The sequence below is a fragment of the Camelus ferus genome, chromosome 4, assembly GCF_009834535.1.
Source record: "Camelus ferus isolate YT-003-E chromosome 4, BCGSAC_Cfer_1.0, whole genome shotgun sequence".
Taxonomy (NCBI): Eukaryota; Metazoa; Chordata; class Mammalia; order Artiodactyla; family Camelidae; genus Camelus; species Camelus ferus.
Genome location: NC_045699.1, coordinates 55,565,783 through 55,587,195, shown reverse-complemented (window position 1 = coordinate 55,587,195; position 21,413 = coordinate 55,565,783). Strand labels below are relative to the sequence as shown.

At 41.9% G+C, this 21,413-nt stretch overlaps 1 protein-coding gene across 1 annotated transcript; it reads right to left on the bottom strand.

The window, feature by feature from the left end:
- Window positions 1-1,553: 1,553 nt before the first annotated feature.
- LOC102523047 (dnaJ homolog subfamily C member 25) lies at window positions 1,554-19,544 on the bottom strand. Its single transcript, XM_032478177.1, is given in 5 exon segments — window positions 1,554-3,484; window positions 4,873-5,343; window positions 7,311-7,463; window positions 19,119-19,202; window positions 19,204-19,544. Coding segments are annotated over 5 exon segments (1,080 nt in total). The 5' UTR covers window positions 19,453-19,544; the 3' UTR covers window positions 1,554-3,361.
- Window positions 19,545-21,413: the final 1,869 nt, after the last annotated feature.

Here is a 21,413-nt window from a genome sequence, read left to right as displayed (position 1 = left end):
AACCTTGGTCTATCTGGCTGAGCCGTTCCACCCTTGAGGTTATAAAAGGAGACACTGTCAAATGGGAGGAAGTTTCTCCATCCCCTGATGAAACTGGGGAGAAGCAGTCTGTAGGAAATCCCAAATGTCACTGACCTAAGACCATGTGATCCACTCCATACACAACTGTCTGAATCCTTTAAGAAGCTGATTAAAGTTTATGACAAATTATGAGCCTTTTTACTGAAATATTCATAACATTTCTCAATCGCAGGCAGCCTAACCTGCCTAAATCTGTGTACATCTGCAGGCTTATAGATTTTTAAGTCCTGAGTCTCTAAATAGATCCCCTCATTTCACAGATGAGGAAACCAGAAAGGTTCAATTTGTTTAGCAAATTTTATTTAGTTATTGGTTTCTAGATTTAGCCTTAACCCGTATTTAAATGTGAAGAGTACCACATTTTGTAAATAAAATGAATTATAATTCATATGTATACAACTATTTTGTATCAATACCAACATTTACCTGCCTCAAGTGCACAATTATAACTCAACAGAGACCATGTCTGATTTAAAGTCTTTAAGTAGCTGGATCTGTTTATACTAGTGTCTAATAAAAGCCATTTCTCTTCAGCTTCCACAGAACTTTCAGCTTGGTGCTAGCACACTGGTTCAAAACACCTGCTGAAAGTTAGCTGAGAAGTTGCCTTCCACTCAAGCAAAATATTTCCAAGGTGTGGGTGTTAAAAGTTTACTGACTTTTCAGTCCCTCCCCCTCCAAAAAAGAATCTCAAAGGAAATGAACTATGATTTTCTAAACATAAATTCAGTAGTACTGAAATAGTTGTTAATTCTGTAAACTCAACCATTTTTTCACGTAACGTTTAAAATTCTAGGCATGGCCCACGCTGACAGATGTGCTATGAAACTACAACCTGCGATTTGTAGCACTTGGAGAATTCATAAGGAAATAAGACCAGTGAGGGAAGAGTCAGTAGTGGAATCTGCAATGAGGATATCTGACATGAATATTGTCCTAAGAGTAATTTTAGCACTGACCTCACTCATATGAAGTGATAATAAATAGAAAGCAATGAGCAGCTATGCTCTATAAACCCCCGAATACCACGCAAAAAGGAAATGGTGATAGTCCTAAAATGAAGCACAAGAAAAATGTTCTAACTAGTGGGGTTCTGGGACCCTCTACCCAGGATTCTTCTCCAGATGTTTCTAACATGGAGCTTTTGGTTTTTTGTGGGGGATGGGCAGCGCAAGGAGACAGTAAAAATACCCAGAATACTTGAATGACACTGTGATGACTAACTGCCCTCCCTTTGCTCCAGGATTCTGAAGCATAAGCCACTTTGTTGAAGGAAGGGAAGAGTCACTGTCCTTCCATTAAGGAGAGTCCACTCATCTCACCCATGCCATGACCACGATTCCAAGAGCCCGACCAAACTTTTACCAAGTCAGCAGGCTGCCAGGAGCAATTCCAGAAATGAGAGTTCTATATAAAGACAGAAGGAAATACAGCACTCTAGCATACATGCAAAATAATATCCAAAGATACAGTGTTTTTATCACCCAAACTTTATGATGCTAACATATCCAGTCCTCTTATTTTTCCTTATCACTAGGTTAGAAATACAGTTAATCATAAATCTATTTGAAATTTTAAGAGGGGCAAGGGTCTACACTTCTTTCTGGTCATCATAACAAATGGTACGTACGTCTGTTCTTAGATGGTACATACTGCTGTGTGTTAAATGTGTGATAACGCACTCACTGAGACAGGGACTGCTGACTGTAGCGACCACAGCACCTAGCAAAGGCATTTATCTCTGGTTAAGAGTTGGGCGTTTGAGGCTTAAAACATAGCTCCCTATAATTTAGCTCTGTAACTTCTGCACCCTCCAAAAAAAGGATGGATGCATAAAACACTTTCATCTAAAGTTTACAAAAATATAAATGTTATATCATTTCACAATTCTAGAGCTGCAAAAGGGCCTGAGTGATAATCTGGTCAAACTCCTCTAATTGTCTAATGAAGTAACTGAGGCCATCACTCACAGATCAAATAACCCGCCTCGGGTCTGTTGCTATGTTAGCAAGGATGGTACTCTTCCCTCCAGCCTCTCTGTATGCATCACATTTTTGGTCTGACTCTTGAAAGAACTAGTTTGCTCTGAGTAGAAACAGACTACGTATCTATTACGTTATACTAATCTCTTAAAATTATATAATTCAAAAGCAATAGGTTAATCTTTGACTTTAAATGTCATACCAACAAGCTTGTGATACATTGCAACCATTTTATTAATATGATGGACTGGGATAAATCTTTTAACAGGAGTATTGATTCACTACCAAGAATGTGTTCCGATACTTTGCAGCGGTATTGTACTCGATTCGGTCAGATGAGGTGTGCATTACTTTCCCTTCCACGTGTATAAAACATTTATATTTCATTGTTGGACAGAACAGCACACAGCCACGCACCTCATTCTGGTTTAAATGCGTGTAAATGGGCTCACATACAATGGATTTTTCACCACTCAAGGACTTCATAATATATGAACCTCTCTGCTCTGTCATATTTTAATTGAAGGGAGGTTAAAAAGCAGTATTGTGGTACAAAAGACCTTTTTTGCAAGGTCCCTTCTGGAGAGAGGTTTGCGAATACAGTTATAGTCCTATAATGACTGCAATCAAGATCATCCTACAAGGATATGAAGGTAGATTCACTCTCCTGGAGAGTTGCTGATCTTATTAAGAATATTATGACTGGGGGGAGATATTAGAAAGACAGTCTGGCAGAAGACTCTCCTAGAGAGATATTTGGAACATATTTCAATCCTATAATGACCGTCATAAAGGTGACATGATACTTGAATCGTTTTGCTGAAGAAATTTGTGTCTAGAAAGACACTCTCACTAATGTAATTAAATGCTGTTACAATTTTTTATGTTTTGTGAAAGCATTAGAGGCCATGAAAGCAGAAAAATGTAGCACTGTAACAAAGAATAAGGAAACACTTTTGAAGAATAAACACTTAACACGTAAAAATTTTAAATGGTATCTAATAAATTTGCATGTCAAATTTTTTAGCTAAACATATAAAATTTTTAAATGGCAACTAATAAATCTCCATGTCAAATCTTTTAACAAAATCCACAAATTGATTATAAAAATCGAACAATCATAAATGTCTTAGGTATAAAGGTTTAAGGGAAGGTTTACATTTCTACATTATTCTGTTTAATCAGATATTTGAGGAATTTTAGTTACTGCTAAAGAGCAGCCGATACATTGCTAGAATAATTCAGTTATGAAAATAACGTCACAATTGAGGTTTGGCACAGTAGCGTTCCAGCAGTCTTCAGTCATCCACAAACGTCAGCCGTCCAGGCCCTTCGTTCTTCATCCACCTCCTGTATCTCTTCCATCTAGGGTCATTTGCCAGTTTTTTCTTTAGTTCTTCTTCTTGTTCTTGTTTGTAGACCTATAAATATAAATAACACAAACTGACTTTACAATCCAGAGAGAAACATTTGTCATTAGCTTTACGGCACGTCTACATTTTTCAAACGTAACTTTAGGTAAAAGTTTCCAACGAATGTATTGGTTTGTCTCCTGAAGACCATGCACCTAAAAACACTAAGAAATTAAGCACTTCAACATTCAGTGTTAAACAAAAAAGAACAACTTGTACAAGGACTAGTAATTTTTTCACTGATTTCTGTCACCCAGAAAACATTCGCCTCCCTCTTGAAATCATATATAAGCTGAGTTTAAAGTGTTTAAACATTTCCTCTTACAACAAATTGCCCAGTACTAAAGAATCAACACTTTATTTTTTTAACATGATACTCTAAATTTAACTGATGCCTTTCAGTCTTTGTTGATCCTAACCAAAGAACAAAGTGACCTTATAGATACATTTATCTCCAAACTGAACTTACAACTACTTTTATCTTCAAAGATAATTATTGGTTTTTCAAAATATTTTTAAAGTTACCAAAGATGATTAAATAAACCACAAAGGTTAAGAACAAAGAACATCTTTCATTTCTGTAACCATTAGGGGATGTCAGCTGAAGCTAAATGGACAAGCTTTTCATAACCAATTTGATAGCTGCATGAAATTTTAGAAAGAAATTATTTCACTTCCAAATTTGAGGAAGTAATAACTAAGACGACCTCACGTAATAACATGGTATCAGCCCAGGATAGCGCTCTATGACAGACACAGTTTACTGTAGAGCGGGCCGCTTAAACTACTTAAAAGTGAAAACTTCTCAAGTAATTTAGGAGCTACCACGTTACCGTCCACTTTTATGTCTTTATAAGCAGGCTGAATATAGCTACTTGCCAAACCATCCTGGCAATTCATAGTAAGTTAAGTTACTTAAGTTCAGATTAAACTTTACTTTCAGTAAAATCTATTTCGGACACCACTTATAAAGAGAAATGTCTATGAAATTGAAAATAAGATACATGTATCTCTCAGAATTCTTAAGAACCACAGAATTTAAAAAACAAAACATGACTGGCAGAAAATTGTGAGAAGACCAAAGTTTGGATGCTGCAATTAACATAAAAGTTATGACACCCCTGCAAACATACGTATCATCTCACTGCAGCTTAGCACAACAAATTAGACCATTCTTAAAATTTTTAGCATTAATACAGTATTTGAAGTTCATTTTTTAAAAGACAAACTACAGGTTAAAAACCACTGTTCCACTATAAGTAAAGTCATACTCTCAATAAAAATAAGATGTTTATTACTTGAGCACACTTCTCTGACCCCTTGTCACACACCTGGCTTTAACCTGGCAGGGAAGATGCCAGTAAAACCCCAGCAGAGTTGTGACGGCTACTACTCACCTCATAGTTCTCCTTTATCCAAAGCTCCCGTTTAAGAAAAGTTTCTTTCTGATGATCTTCTAGACTATCAAACTGAGACTTTGACATCTTCATAGATTTACGGATGATATACAGTCTTTCTTCTTCCCCGTATTCTTTGCCTTTGATGTTAAAATTATAGACCCACCGGCAATACCAGACTATGTATGAGCACAGGTGGAAAGGAGCTAAGAGAATTTGGAAGAGGAGAAGGTCACATATCTGGGGCTTCTGGTAGCCTCCCTTTATGTCGATTTTACTCTTTATGATGTTCTTTATGATGCTCTCCTCCTCGTCACGAATCTCCTCTTTGGACTTCTTGTTTCTGCCCTTCTCTTTGGCTTTTCTGAGCAGTCCCTGCTGCTTGGCAATCTCCATGGCCTGGATGCGGTACTTGGGCACCGTGGCCAGGTAGCTGATTGCCTTGTCGTAGCTATTCCACCAGCTGAAAAACTGGAATATTTAACAAAGAAAAACGGGTCATTTTTATCACCAAAATTCATCTTGGTGAACACAATCCTGCCCCCACCCCAAACCCATTCTGATGAAAAACAAGGACCTCAGAAATCTTACTCTGTAAGTTAAAGATACAGTTGAATGATGCCCACGTGGACATAAGAGCCCCAGGACGGGCAGGTCGGGTAAGCCCTGAGCTGAGCCAGAAAGCCACTGACTCAGACCAGAGACGCCCGGGATCCAAGGAGGGATCAGTGGGATCACACCACACCTGCTGATTTCACCTCTTTACCATTTGGCTCTTTCTGAGATCACAATTAAGAAGTTTCTTCTTTTTTTTAAAGATTGCAATCTACTTACTGGAAGAAGAGTTTAATGGCAAAACTAGCTGGTCAGGAATTTATTTTTTAAAAAAATCACAGGATATAGACTAAGACAACTAAATTCATCTCTTTCCTAAACCATCTACACATACCATAGTAATGCTCATCATATTCTGAACTGAAAGATTCAAATATGGTTGAACTCTTTACTTATCTGGACAGGAAAACATTAACTTGCTTCATAAATATATTCAGCCACAAAGGGTTTTATTGTGAGAAAAAGTCCTGCTCCTCAGAGTATCGCCACATATTTCAGCTGCTGTTGTACAGAATAAATACAGCAGCAAAACCACTAATAACCTGAAATGCTGCGCTAGCAAAATCCATTAGGAACAGCAAGAAAAAAACTGACTAGGTTATTACATTATCCAAAACAGAAAAGTAAAATGCCCTTCCTCTCCCTGTTCAAAAGTAGTACTACAAAAGCTGATACATTTAATATGTACAGCCTCGGAGGAGGGTGTAGCTCAGTGGCAGAGTGAGTGCTTAGCATACATGAGGTCCCAGGTTCAATCCCCAGTACCTCCATTAAAAAAAAAATAAGTAAATTAAAAAAAAAAAAAAAACCCTAATCTCCCCCCCCCTTTTTTTTTAAATAAAACATATAGCTTAGTTTTCAATAGGAATTCTTTTGTCATATAAACAGAATTTCATTTCTGGGAATTAAACTGGAGAAGTAATTTTCAAACTAGCAAATTGCTTCATTCTGGCCACTTTTTTTTTTTTTTAAACTCTAGAGGAGGATATGATGCGTGTGACTAGGTTAGGAATAACAGTGGGGAAAACCCATTTCAGGCTGAACTTATATTTTTGTGATATTTTAAGACAATATAAAAAGTTACCATAGCACTTTTCATCCATTTCAGTGGTTTTCAGCCTGAGCAGGGGTGCGATGAGCTACAGGGAAGTGCGTGAGACATTCTGTTTGTTACGAAGGCAAGTGCTACGCTCCTGGCAGTTGGTGGCTGGGTGCCACGACTTGTCAGGCTCTGTTAAGGAGTCTGGATTTTTCCCCAAGTGTAATGGGAAATCACTGAAAAGCCCTACTAAAGTACAGCTGATCCTTGAACAATGCGGAGGCGCCCACCCTCCGCCAAATCTGAGTGTAACTTACAGCTGGCCCTCCACATAGTGGTTCTTCCCTATCCTCAGATTCAGCTATCCTTGTATTTTGTGTTAACTACTGCACAGTCCCACATTTGCTGAAAAGAACCCACGTGTAAGCAGATCCGTGCAGTTCAAACCCACATTGTTCAAGGGTCGCCTGTAAATGATACGCTCTAGGTGACATTCACTCTGGCTGTTACATGGAGAATACCCCAGACAGGGCAATGAAAAAAAGATCGGGGGTGTTTGGTTTTGGTCCTAATGACATTCGTGATCAATTTCTTAGATTTCCTGCCGACAAAGGTTCCAATGCTATCAATTGGCTAAATAAATGAATATTTTTCTAATGTAAAAAATTAATCTCAACTGGCAGCAAAATTCTACAAAAAGGCACTTCTAGTTCAGGTTTAGTGACCAGCAGTAGGCAGTGTGCTCTCCGGCACATGCACGTAGATAACGTCCATCAGTACACACCTGGAACACTGAAATGGCGCACACACTGACCAAAATCACAACCCTGACGTCCACTTTGGGGGCCAGGCGCCGGCTGTAGTAGTGGTAGTAATGGCTGTAGTACTCCTCCGGGTGGTCCAGCATGTAGTCATAATCTTTTCGAGTTTCTTCATCCTGTAAAATGACAAAATACCCCATTTCATAGGATAGTTCATAAAATGGCTATAAACAGTTAATAATCTGTTAAGTCATATCTAGAATTTTAGAATTATGTAATCAATCTGAGTAAAGGAACTGGAATCGAAGAATTTCCCATAACTCCTCAAAGGCACACATAAATTTGTTTCCAGAACTTTAATGTTAGGTGTAAAGCATAATGAAAAAATGTCCTCGAATTCTTAAGTATTATTGGTCCTCCCGGAAAAATAAAAAACACTTTAACAGCAATGAACCATGCCTTTTTAGCCAGTGCTGGGGTGCTAATGAGGATGTCATCTTGTTCTCGTAACTTAAGAGCGTGTTGACGCCTACTCTCAATGACTGTTTATAGAACAAAATGTTTATCTCTGTTCATTTCCCAACCTTGTATAGAAAGTTTATTTTTGAAAGCAACAATTAAGACGACAAAAAGTAGACAAAACCAATCTGTGCCCTCAAAACTGAATTATGCTCATCTCAAGGCAACACTGAGACACCAAGGTAGTCTAATCGTCAAAGTCTAGCTTTGTGATATCAGGCAAAGTGTTTAGCCTCTCTGAGCCTCACTCTTCTTCACTTGTAAAACAGAGATATTAATAGCTGCCCTACTAATTTTACAGGGTTGTTTTGAATATCAAATGACATTATACAAAAACATGTTAAAAATATGCAGTGCTTTACTATTATAACACGCCGTCACAGCCCAGTTCATAAATAAGGTAATATATAGGTCTTTCTTAATCATGCAAACATGTTGAAAAAATTATAGCATTTTGAAATGTTGCTCAAATGTTCACAAATAAAACATTTCTTAAAACCTCCTCTAATTTTATTCAGACTCTAACAGGTATAAATACCAGTCTTTTATTGAGCTACATAGGTTGAAAAGCTATTAAACTAGGTTATGATATTCTCTTTTTTTTTTTTCAACTTGTCTTGTTTCCAAAAACTGTTGAAGTCTAAAACCATAACAAATTCTTTACTTTCTATAAGTGAGTACAACAGAAACCATCATGAAAACAAAAATCTTTTTTTAACCTAGAGGATTTCTTTCTAGGATGAATTAATTGTCCACTGTTCATAAAGATGCAGATTATTAGCTAAACCCTTTCAAGATCTCCACTTAGTGCTTTGCTGCCTGGGGTCTCTGGGGTCAGTGCATGGTCTCCTGACTCTTCCAATAAGCAGTTTCTTAGATTTAAAGTGAAAAGTTTGCTAATTGACAAAACCCTCCCAGTCCATTAAAATCATGTATTTTCTATTACGAATTCTGAACTTGAATGAGCACATTCTCTGTGACAGTTCTTACATTCAATACATTCAGAATAGTTTTTACCTCCGACTAGAATTTGAAACTAGAGGCAGTGGTATCTAGTTTAATTAGATGTAAATACATTTAAAGTATATTCCATGCACTTTATGGAGAGCCAGTATGAGAATCATCTGTTACATAAGGAAAGCTGAGCTCAGGTTGACATTGTTTTCAGATTCACTTGTATGTTCTCTTCTATCAGAAAAGATTTTCTTACGGCAACTGCCACACGCCTCAGCTGTCAGTCCACCATCCCTCCTATAAGCCATCATATTCTCAGATGCTAACCCGAAGGTAAAACCTTGTAGGTATACAGCTAGCCCTGAAGACTAAAGCCAGTAACATCCCTTGATGTATCTCATTTTGAGTACTTCAAGACATCCTTTGAGTATTTTTCTATTCTCCGTCCATTTTTTGCTTTCCAGGCTAACTTTATAGGTATGCTCTGCTTCTGGCCTGAAACTGTTGCCTTTTAAACTCAGCCTCCCAATCTTCGCAGAGGCTTTTTGAAATGTATTCCTTCAAACATGATTCCTCTCCTTGCTCCAACTAGATTACACATAACTTTGAAACTAACTGCCACCGAGATCAGATTCCTGCCATCCCGCAGCCTGAGCATGTCTGCGGAGCCCTCCGGCCAGCCTGACTGACTGCGCTCCTCTTGGGGGAGTGCACGGCAGGCTCTGTGAGCGGCTCTGAAACTGCTCTGTCAGTGACCGGGGGATATTCCCTCCTCTTAGTGAAGGTCACAGCCCATGGAATGCAGATGTCCCTCTTCCAGCACTTCACCCAGAGCCTCCCCCACGGTCACCGTCTTCTCACTGGTCCCTAATTTGTGACATCATCAAGTACAGAGCCCCCTAACAGGATGGCCAACGAATGCTCCAGCACCAGCAGCTCCAAAACACGTCCCTTCTGTCTGGCCTCTCTGCTGCAGCCAGAGCCTGTGGGTCCACTCGGGGCCCCTGTGATGAGTCTTCAGACTCCCTCACTCCTGTCAACAGTTTCAGAGTCAAGGGTGACTTCTTTAGTGTGGTTTTCTTTTCTTGGGGCACCATGATTTCATGACCCTGTTTTGGTCATGATTAGAGACAAAGTCAGCCACTTCCCTGTAGCATTTATTCAGCCAAAGTCGTCCTTCATTAATGGGTTTACAGCTTTCTCTCTAGAATGAAGAAAATGGATTTTTGGCTGAGGCATGAAATACACTTTACAAGGTGTTCAAGGCTGGCACGAATTGAAAACTTAGGAATTCTCAACAGTCTAGATCAATTTCCTACCCTTTAGTAACCTACCAGGTTTCAAATCAACCTAATAAGAAGAAAGGATACCAGGAATGTTAGCGAAAGAGAAAAAGACAGAGGCAGGGACCCAGTCAGAGAGCTGCAGGCACGTTCTTATTTTACCACATATATTTATTTTCTCTCCTACCCGTTTTGGGGAAGTAGCCTCACAGGCGTTTTAATTGTTATCTCCAGGGCTTCCCCGGGCATGCACCAAGGCCCCCGCGACCGGCCCCAACTTACCTACTTCGCAACATCTTATCACTCTCCCTCATTGTGCCCACAGCAGACATTCAGATAGCAATTTCTGGAATTTGATGTGTTCTTCCAGCACAGCATGCTCTTTTGTATCTATGCCTGAACATATGATTCTCTTTAACTCATGTGCCCAACCCTTTCTTCCAACCTCATGAGCTCCTATTAATCCTTTAGGACGTAAACATTAGTAGACAGAGTTAGACCACTCTTATTACACTTATGACCTATTTATTATAGCACTTATCACATTGTAATCATCAGTTTTTTCTTCTCCTTGAAAGAGAACTTCTGGAAGGCAGGTAGGGAGATTCATTCATCTCTGTATATCCAAGGCCTAGCACAGTGCCTGGCATTCAATGAATGTCATTTCAGAACTGAGCGAAAGTTTGTGAAGGCTCTCCCTCACTGTGAACACCTCTCCAGCCACACAGATCTCCATCTCACCAGGAAGGCAGGATGCGTGATTATGTCACAAAAACTTCAGCCTGGTAGAAGCGATGACTGCTTGATTTCACAGCTCATGAAAATATGCTCATGTGGCTAAAATAGCTTAAACCTTAAAACAGTGTAATATCTTACCTTTCAATAAGGTAGGACTTTTTCTTTCAGCAATTTTGTGGATCTTAAGGTCCCAGGGTCAGGAGATTCCAACTTCTTTCCAAAACCAAAACCTTTATACTTGTTTCTTCCTCCTCTCTGTCCTGAGCCTTGACAAGCAGGGCATTTAGCTCCTTGTTTCTAATCTCTACAGGAAAAAATGGTGCTTCTGCTGGTGTCCACTCCACTCCCAATCCTCTTGGGCATATGCAGGAGGACTGGAACATAACCACCAATATCTAGAGCAAAAGTGAACAAGAGGAAACCCACAAGCAAAGAGAGCACTGGATCCTTCCTTCTCTTATGCAAATGATCCTCCCCCCCTCCCCAGAGGTAAAAATATATTATGTTCTCGCCCTAGAAAGAAATAATGAATTGTTTGAGCTCAATAAACATGAATTGCAATAATCTGATATTGCAGCCAGTTTTCACATTAAAAATTTCCTATTACACTAATAATAGAAACCATTTAGGATGGTAATGGCCAAGAATCAATAAAATATGGAAAAGTGGTAATAGTTTGTTCACTCTTAAAAATATATATATTAATCCTATTTTTAAGAGAAATACACAACACACAAATGATCTTTTAAAAAAATAACATCGGTTCCCCTGAATTTTTTCCCAGGCCATCACATCCTACTAAAGAAAAAGAAAGTTAACTGCTCTGAGTTTCACTTCTTTTCCTGTTCCCTGCCCACCAGCCACTTGTGCAACTGTCTTCTCATATGTCCTCTCTTCTCAGCCTGCATGTGGTCACAACTTCCATGACTGGCAGTATCACTTATATACTATGTACAGTGACACTCAGATCTGTTTTTCCTGTATCCAATTTTCAGACATCTCTTGAACATTTTTTAAACGTAACATAAATATCTCATTCAACATACTCAAGACCCAAATCTGTTTCTGTGTTTCAGTTAACAGTATCACCATCCACCTGGTTACCTGAGTTTCTAAAACCCTCAGTTCTTTTCGGTTCAGCAAATAGCTATGCAGGGCATTAAGCCATGTGCTGAACACAGAGGAGGATAAAAAGACAAATAAAATAAGGTGCTGGCCTCAAGAACTCTCCCATCTGGAAGGAGAATCTAGCAAGCATGAAAAACACACTTTGACATGCTAAGGACCGACTCACTGCCTGGGACCACTGGTAATGGGATTCACAGAAGACATGAAATGAGGGCTGGAGCTGGAAGAGCCAGTAAGGTGCGGTAACATTTGTTGCAGGTGAGGAAAACTGCACGTGTTAAGGTACAGAAGCATCAGTGAACAGAATGGATTCAGGGAAACTGAGGCACTGGGGAAGTTCAGGAAGACAGGAGTAGTAAATGTGGCCCCAAGAAGATAGGTCTGGACAAGAACCGTGGGGACCTTATTTGCTATGCTAAGTGTCAGTGTGTCACTGCCTCTGCTACTCAACAATAAAATGTTTTAAAGTATGAGAATAATAGCACTGAGTAGAAGGGCCTATTTCTGGACGATAACTCTGACAGTGTTGTGAAGAACGGAGAGAGGGAAAACAGACTGAGAGGATTCATAAATGGGACTTACTGAAGGGTACAAGAATCAACCATGCTGAGCGTGGCGGTGGTGCTTCTAACTATAGTTACTCTGTGGACCATGTTATTCTAAGAATAAAGAAAGAGGACAGCACATTTGGAAAAGATGCAGCGGAAAACTGTGGAAGATTTTGAAAAGGCGAGAGAAAAAAAATCACCGGGTATCTTTTCAATGCCTGGAGCCCCAGGGATTAGCTATTCCTGTAGGAAGGGGTGCGCCTTTTTGTCTCTGAAAAGTCTAATTTAACTTTGTAAAGAAGTAACTTGTGGGAAACTGGAAGTGATGCAAATAATTCTTGTTCACAGAAAGACAAATTGTGTCCAGTGGGATGAAGGCAACTGATAACTGCCTTGTCACACTGACTGGTCCTACAGGCACTTCAGCACTCCTTGTCTTGACTGTTAAGTGTGTTAACACTTTTTCTCTTTTGCACCAGTTTTAATATCTTACTAGTTCCCTCATTAATGAGTTAAATAAAATCTGACATATGGTCATTTTGTATTTGTATGAGAGTCATAATTATATCCCCTTTTAAAATTTATGCTTTAACAAAGATACTAAGATGGGTTTCATGTTTAATTTTGGGTACTTGTGCTGCAAATGAGAGACGACTGAAAAATATGAGCCTAGAGAATGCATAGATTTCAGGGTTGTCAAGGATGTAGTTGACTTTCATCAGGAAGAGCTTAAAATAAAAAATTAAAAGAAAAGAATACCCAAAGGACAGAATTCTAAGGAAAAGCAATGTTTAAGCTGTAGCCAGAGGAAAGGAAGACTATACAGACTGAAAGAAATGGCTGGGAAGCTAGGAGAAAGGGGAGAGAACTGCATCAAGGGAGAAGAGCTTAAAGAACTACATGGTCAGAATCAATACCACAATTAATTCCAAAAGGAAGAGTGGCCCTCCGACCTGACGCTTAGAGCATCACTGTTCATCTCAGGAAGAACCGTTCCAGAACACGTGCCGGTGCACATGTCGCTCTACTACAGTTTAAATGAAAGGGGGATGAGGAAGTAAGGAGAGCCAGCAGTGAAGAAAGAAAAAGTGTGACTGTAGCTTTAAAAGAAGAAAAATTAAGGAATGAGAAATGAACCAAGAGATTCTCAGGTTACCGGAGAGGAATGATGAGATTCCAGAAGACTAAGGTGGCTATAAAATGAGTTCAGTCAAGAATACCTTCCTGCCTTCCCCAACCCATCCTCAATACTGTTCCCAGAACTTTCTGAAACAAACATCAGATTGTGTTATTTCTCCACTTTAAAACCTCTAGTAACTATTCAATACATGGAGTTCACATTCCTGAACACAGCTTAAAGGAGCGATCCTAACCTATGTTCCAGTCTCCTCAGACATTCTCCCTACCACGCACCTGACAGGCTTCTAACCTGGAAACAGTACATCCCCTACAGTCAATGAAAAATGCAGTAAGGGTCTTGGTGCCGTGAATATCTCAGAGTGTTCAGTCCATGCACGACAGATCTGCATCAGCAAAATTGAAGTGTCAAGTGCTCAGCTACTGGGTAGAATTATATCATCTCAGTAGTTTCTGTGCTACTCAGAGGCTCTGACGGGCTGTGAACGACAGCATGTGTCAGGTGGTCACAGCACGAGCATTGGCACAGCTGGTGTGTCATCAGCCTTGGCCTTAGGTAAGGAGTAACAGGTGACATTCAGGGATGAGAAAAAATAAGTGACACCCACGGGTTCACAGCAGAAACAGCGAATGCGGCACATATGGTGCCACACCCTTCTTCTGGGCCCATGGGAGAACTGTTTACCATGTCATCCTTTCAACTGAACCCGGACAAGCCCCCCCCCCCCGAATTTACAAGCGTTTCACAGAGTCTTGACCAATCAGAGGTGGCATCTGAAATGAAAACTATCTGCCATCAAGCTTACTTAATTTGGCTGTTTATCAGCATTACAACTGCAACAGAAATTTACATCATTTCTATTAGCTTTATGAACACTCAAATTATTATGAATGAATAAATGACTAAAATCTGGATCGATGCTGGAAAAGGAAAACAGCAGTACCAGTAAGTGCAGTTCATTTTTTCCCCCCAAAACAAAGAGTCTCTGGGAAAAACATAATAAAAGGGGACCCTGCATCTCATTCCTGGAGCAAGCCTTGCACGCTCGTGGCTCCACGTTTTCTTGATCAAGTTTCTTCTCTACCCGAAATGCCCCTTCACAGCCAAATGTGGGGACGGTTCTAGATCCAGATCAAAGAGTGCATTCTTCTCCAGCCCCCCAGGAAGATACAATCGTGTCCTCTTGTGCTGCAGTGTAATCTACACGTTATTATATAACTTAGATAAGCAGCAGCCGAACAATACGTATCTGTCTCCTTGTTACATTAAAGCTTAAAGGCAGGAACTGTGCCTTTTCCACTGTTACGGTCTCCTCCCCCGGCACCTTCGTCCGTACCAGTTAGAGAAAGCGTTGATTAAGAATATACAAAGGGAGAACAGTAACATTACAGGACAGGCTGTTCAGAATCTCCTTTTTGCCAAATTATTCCTAAGGACGAAAGCCCTGCCACAGCAATCAGATTAATAAAAGAAACTGAAATGTTCTGTGACTTCCCTGCCAACACAAGGCTGGAGCAGCGTATCGCTGCACATCCCTCAACTTCTCAGATAACCTGCACACCAGTAGTACCGCCAAGACTTTTTCTTCTCTTGTGACCTTGCAAAATGCTGTCAGACTCTACTGTTTTTCCATTGTCTACCAATCACAGTTGGTCTAAATGCATCCTTTCCCTCATCTGCTTCTAATTCATCCAGTTCTTATCTATATTCAGAAATGATTAGTGGTCTCACTTAAAAACCCTCAGAACATAATTTCTCCCTAAAAATAGAAGTACGATTTTTTTTTCTCATACAGAAGTTTTTCATTCATACCCATCCAATCTACTTCATCTGTACCACTCTTTAAAGCTACAATTAATTTGGAGTAAAATGCCAAAGCAGGCTTCACCTAACAGTGTCAAAATGCCAGAAATCCACTTTCGATTTCCATCCACTATGACTCTATCTCCAGACAGCAGTTTTCATTTCACAAGTATTCATTATCTATGTGCCAGACACTGTGCTAGGTGCCACCACGGATATACACACAAAAATGAGGAGCACCGTTTAGTGGAGAGGGGAGAAGGGCTACTCAGTGTTTGCAGCGCAGTGTGATAAGTGCTATAGCCACGTAAAAAGATCCATTGTTGACACAGCGAGTGAGAGTCCGTTTACTTCACTTCCAAAGTCCACGAGCTTCCCTGAATCCCCAGTGGTCAAATACACAAATACTATTTCCCTGTCTTAATTCATGTTATGAAACAAATATAAAGCAGTGTGTGAAGTCATAATGGTTTCAAGTCCTGCTGAGATCTGGAATTTTAAGTTATTTGAGGACGTGACCTAAGCATGATTTAGTAAAAGCATCTGGCCGTGCCTCTGCCTTCCATTGTTACCCATCCTTCTTTTTCTGGTTTTTCTCAGTCTCTCTATTCACAGGTAGAATCGTTGTGGCGATGAAATCAATGACCAAGTGTGATAGCACCTCCTTGTCTGACCAATTGCATTTAAATCATGTTAGCGTCATTTTTTTTTAACAACCATCACCTAAAAATAACCTCTCAAAGAGGCACTTATTTAACCAAGACAAACTCAGAGTCATAAAGCCACTATATCTTCCACAAATACAGTTCTCATTTTGGTGATTCAGAGATGCCTGGTTGTTAGAGAAGTTTCAATGGAATACCATTGGAAGATTATAATAAGGATATAATATAGCTTCTTGTACCATACATATTAAAAACATTAAGAGACTTGAATAGACCAAGAATAAGAGAAATTAAGGTTATCAAAAAATTAGGAGGGGAGAAAAAAGGCTCCTGACTCCAGTGAATTTACAACTATATTATTTCAGATTTCACCAAAGAAACAATTTCTGTTTGATAAACTATTCCAGAGACGGAATCTACCTGGACATCCTACAAAGCAAATATAGAATCAACTTTTCCGTCCATACGCCAGCAATGACTGAACATGACTGTGAAGGAGGACAGTCTTCCCAGGTCCCTCCCCCTGCTCGACTCTCACAGGGTTCACTGTTACTCTTCACGGAGAAAGATATGGCGTGTAACAAAATAAGCAAACAGAAATGAAATGTGGTCCCAGGTCTGCAGTTGCTGCCTCTGTGAGATGCTATGTGAGAACTCCAGCCGGCTTCTGCATCTCGTCCTTTTCCAGAGCCACTGGAACTCATCAACTTCCCCACTATTCTGTCTGACCTACTCGTAGTAAGAGTCATATGGACAGCTTAACCCTCACAAGGCCTCTTTCCAGGCCGCGGATACAATCTAAGCAAAACAGTGGTTACAACCCTGTTGCCTCAAGGGGATGACCCCAGTGTATCAGATCTTTGCCTTAGACAGAAATGATACCTTCTGGCAACTTTCTCCCAATTCTCCACTATGGCAGAAATAAAATCAGACCACCCTGTTTGTTTCTTATAGCTTCTTCCACACACAGCAAGTCCAAGTCCTTTTCCTTATTCCAGGAGAGGGCATCTGCAATGAATTTTTTTTTCAAGTTTCTGGAGGTGTTCCATATGGAATTGGAATCCATATCAATCACTATAAATTTAAAGTGGGACTTTTCATAGAGCCCAGCCAGGTCTGATTTTCGAGCATCTGAACTACTCCGATACCCCTCTTCTCTCACAGATGACTTCCATTCTCTTGAGCAGTACTAAGTGGGGCTGGGAAACTACACAACTCGGTCTTTCCTTCCTCCATCAGTGCAACTCCAATTCCAGCTTCCTGTCTGGAGGCATGTGCAGCTACCGCGAGTCTGTCCCAGTCAAGAGTAAGAGTGTTCCTTTCTCCAGACATACTAGTTTTTAACTGCCTCAAAGTTCTGTGTTCTTGAGTGGACAGCTTATTTTATCGAGCTTTTTATTAGCTGACAAATCAGTGCTAAACTTGCAGAAACCTTTAGAGGCAACCATTACAGATCCACTAGATCAGCCTCTGAATTTGTCTCTTCGAGAAACTGGCAAGAATAGAGTCCTGGGGTTCCCCCTGGAAAGACTTTCTGTACTGCCTCTATCTCTTGGCACTTGTTTTCAAAGTTCTTACTATCGTGCTCACCATTTTCATGCCAAATCTACCCATCTCCAACCCCAGCATAAGGCAACAGTCGCCAGTGTCTCTGCTGCTTCCCCGCCGGCCCACTGCTCCCTCATGTGCCACTGGGGCTTTGGAGCAGCAGGCCTTCTGGCTACTTGTCTGCACTACTGTCTTTCCTCACTGCAGAAAAACCCAGGTTGGAGCTTTAGATGCCGGGCTCCCTGGATGGAGAAGTTCTTTCCCATTTTTCTGAAGTCTTTCCTCAATTACTCTTTATCCTAAGTAACAGGCAACTAAGCTCTCTGGCCTCAGCACTTTCCCATTCCTCAGTTACTTGCCAATAAAAATTACAATCTCACCAATGCTGGTGAGAACTTAGTGAATTTTATAACTCCATTTTATCCAAACTGCTCTGGAAAGCAAGAATGACGAGCCATTAACTCCCTGACTCAGTATTTTCAGCTCTGGAAATCTAACCTGGAAAAATAATCCATGGTTAAATTATAGTATGCCCAAAGTAGTCATTAAAAGCAGACATGGAAAACGCTATCTCAAAAAGAAAAAAAAAGAAATGCTAGGGAAAAACTCTACAACTGCAGCTGCTGTTCCATTAGCATGATGGGGCTCTTGAAGCAGGAGCACTTCCACCAAATACGATTTATACTTTGTGATTTCTTGTGGTTCCATTTTCTGCAGTAGTAGAAGAAAACAGGATCAGGCTAAATCTCCCCATCCCCACAGAACTCAATAAAACCTTTGTCAAATGACCGCACATATATTCACAAAGTATTTCCTACTAGCAATTCTCAGTCGTGAAACCCAAGTCATTAAGCACCTATTTGCAGGTCCTATATGGGGGGTTTCTCGTTTAGCATTTAATCCTCATAACAACCCTGGGAGCAGGTATCATGGCCTTAATTGTGCATGTGAAGACACAGGTACTCTGACATATTAAGTCACCATCCAAGGTCATACAGGGGTGTCAGAGCCAAGAGTCAAACATCCGGTGTTCTTAGTGTTTTGTTTTGTTTTTTAATATGCTTAAACCCAAGCTAAATGTCACAATTGACACCATCCCCATTCTGTCATGTCAAATTGGCGCGATCGCACTGTCACTGGAGACCAACCCTGCGTTCTATCACAGATTCTGCTAATGATAATCACCCTGCTTTCCAAGTGTGAGCTGCACGTTATTAAAACGCTTTCACTAAATCGTAAGAAGCCCAAACCTGTGCACAACAAAGACTGTCACAAAAAGGAAGGGGCTGGCTGTGACCCCAAGATCGATGGGGTTCCCTCTCTGTAAGTGGCCCGAATGGGCTCTCCCACGGGCTACGTGGGAAAGTGCGAGCGTCCTAGGGGTGGTGGGGGCCGCACCCGGCGCGGGAATCACGGGGAACCTCGCTTCTCGGGCCAGGGCCGGAGGAGCCGCGCCACGCGCTTCCCGGGAGGGTCCTCGCAGCCCATCCACGCCCCCAGGCCTCACCTTGAGAGTCTCGTAGGCGGTGGCCACGAGCAGGAAAGCCTCCTCGGCGCTCTGCGGCGTGCGTCCGGGGCCCTCGTCGCCGGGGCTCGGGCCGGTAGCGGTCGGGGTGGTAGCGCCGGGCCAGCTGGCGGTAAGCCCGCGCGATCTCCGCCTTGCTCGCCGTGCGGCTCACGCCCAGCACCTCGTAGCAGTCCCGCGTGCCGCAGTAGAGCCCCTCCACCAGGGCCCCCGCGGGCCGCGCCAGCAGCAGCGCCAGCAGCAGGGGCGGCAGCAGCACCAACCAGCGCCGGCGGGCAGCCCCGGCTCCCCAGCGCGGGGCGAGCGGCGCCGCCATCCCGGCTCGGCCGCGGCTCCGCCACCCGAGCCGCGCTCCCGCACTCCCGCACACCGCGGCGCGCCCGGCTCGGCGGCCCCGCCCAGCTCCACATCAGCAGGCTGCGCCTCCGCGCAGGCGCATCGCGTGGGGCTGCGGCAACCACTTCCTTCGCGACCGTTGCTAGGGGAGCAGGACGCTTCAGCCGCCCGGCCGCTTCCGGCATGTCTTTGAACGCGTTTCGGGTCTCAGCGGCCTGAGGATTTGTTCTCAGGCCGACATACCTAAAGGATGTCTCTGTGTCTGAGGCGCACTTATCCAGTGGGTGCAGAGCGCATTAGGATCCACAATGCCCTTCCCAGGCATCGTGGACTTTCCAGCATCGTGACTTCACCTGCTGCGACTGGTTAGTCTGGCTCTCTTGTCATCTGGTTGTGTGCCCAGGGTGTTAAAGCCGGGTCTCCAGCCCCAGATTCCCTCTCACTGACCCCATCCTGCCTTTCCAAGAGGAAGCTGAACTTAGGCATTCTAGGCTCCATCCACCTTAAAGTTCATGGCCATCTAGTTTCAGGTTTCTCAGCCGTCACACTATTTGGACTGGATAATTCTTTGCCTTGTAGGGGCGTCCTATGCATTGTAAGATGTTTAGCAGCATCCCTGGCCTCTCCACACTAGATGCCATTAGCACCAGCACCCCAATCATGACAATCAACGCTCAGGTTTCCGGATTAGGAAACCATGTGCCATTCCTGAAATACGGAACACAGAAGGAAAGTAAACTTTTTTTTTTTTTTTTTTTTGGTGGAGGGAAGTGATTAGGTTTATTTACTTTTGGAGGAGGTACTGGGGGTTGAACCCAGGACCTTGTGTTTGCTAAGCATGCTCTCTTACCACTTGAGCTATACCTGCCCCCAAGGAAAGTAAACTTACGTTGTAAGATGAGGCATTCTTTTGAGACATGCTGTGTTTGAGATGCCAGCCATCTCCACATTGGATCATGTTGTTTCCATATTTGAAACATTTGATGATTTTGTTTGAACCTTACCTCCCAGGAGGCTCTTCAGCTATGTTTCCCAGTCCACTTCCTTCATGCAGTCTCCTCCCATGGCAGCTCATTGCTACCACTTCAGGGCTCTCCTTCCCTAATGGAGGGAATTCCCATGCTGCCTTGAGATAAAGGAAATTTTCTACATCACAGATTTGGTCATGTTATTCTTACCCAACTTCACTCTCAGAGTTTAGATACCTTAGCTTGGCTTTCAGGATTCTGTGACATCCTAGAGTCTCACATGCTCTGCTTTTGCTCATGCTAGTCCCTCTGCCTAAAATACCATCCATCTCCCACTTCAAGGCCTTCCTACCCGACCTAGCCTAAGCGTCTCCTCTATTTGGACTCTTCCCTTCGCAGGTCATGGCCCCAGAGCTGATTTAGAGCTCCATAGTCAAGATAAAACTAAAGTTTGAAAAGCTCACTTCAAAGCAGACAGAACTTTGGTCTGTGGCTGTTATTGATTTATTGCCTCTGAGCTGCAGAGGCCATCATCCCCGAGGATAAGTACTCTGCAGACTGCATTTCCCTGTTGCCTGCTGGCTGGATGTTAAACTCTGCCAATAGAGGGCGCTTGAAGCACACTGCAAATCTGGAAAAGGAAAAGAGGACTTTTTTTTTTTTACCTAGATGTAAACAGATCAACGTGTAGGTTTCCCTGTTCCCTGTTGATTTTCTTTGCCATCATATCAGTGATGGCTCCTGTTGTGAGTTGAATTGTGTTTCCCCAAGAAGATATGTTCAAGTCCTAACCTCTGGTACCTGTGAATATGACTTTATTTGGAAATAGGGTCTTTGCAGATGTAATCAGTTAAAATGAAAATCACTGAGTCTAATGACTTGTGTCCTTCTAAGAAAATAGAGATGTGCACACAGGGAAGCAGAAGTAGAAACTGGAGTTATGCTGCCACAGGGCAGGAAACGCCAAGGACTG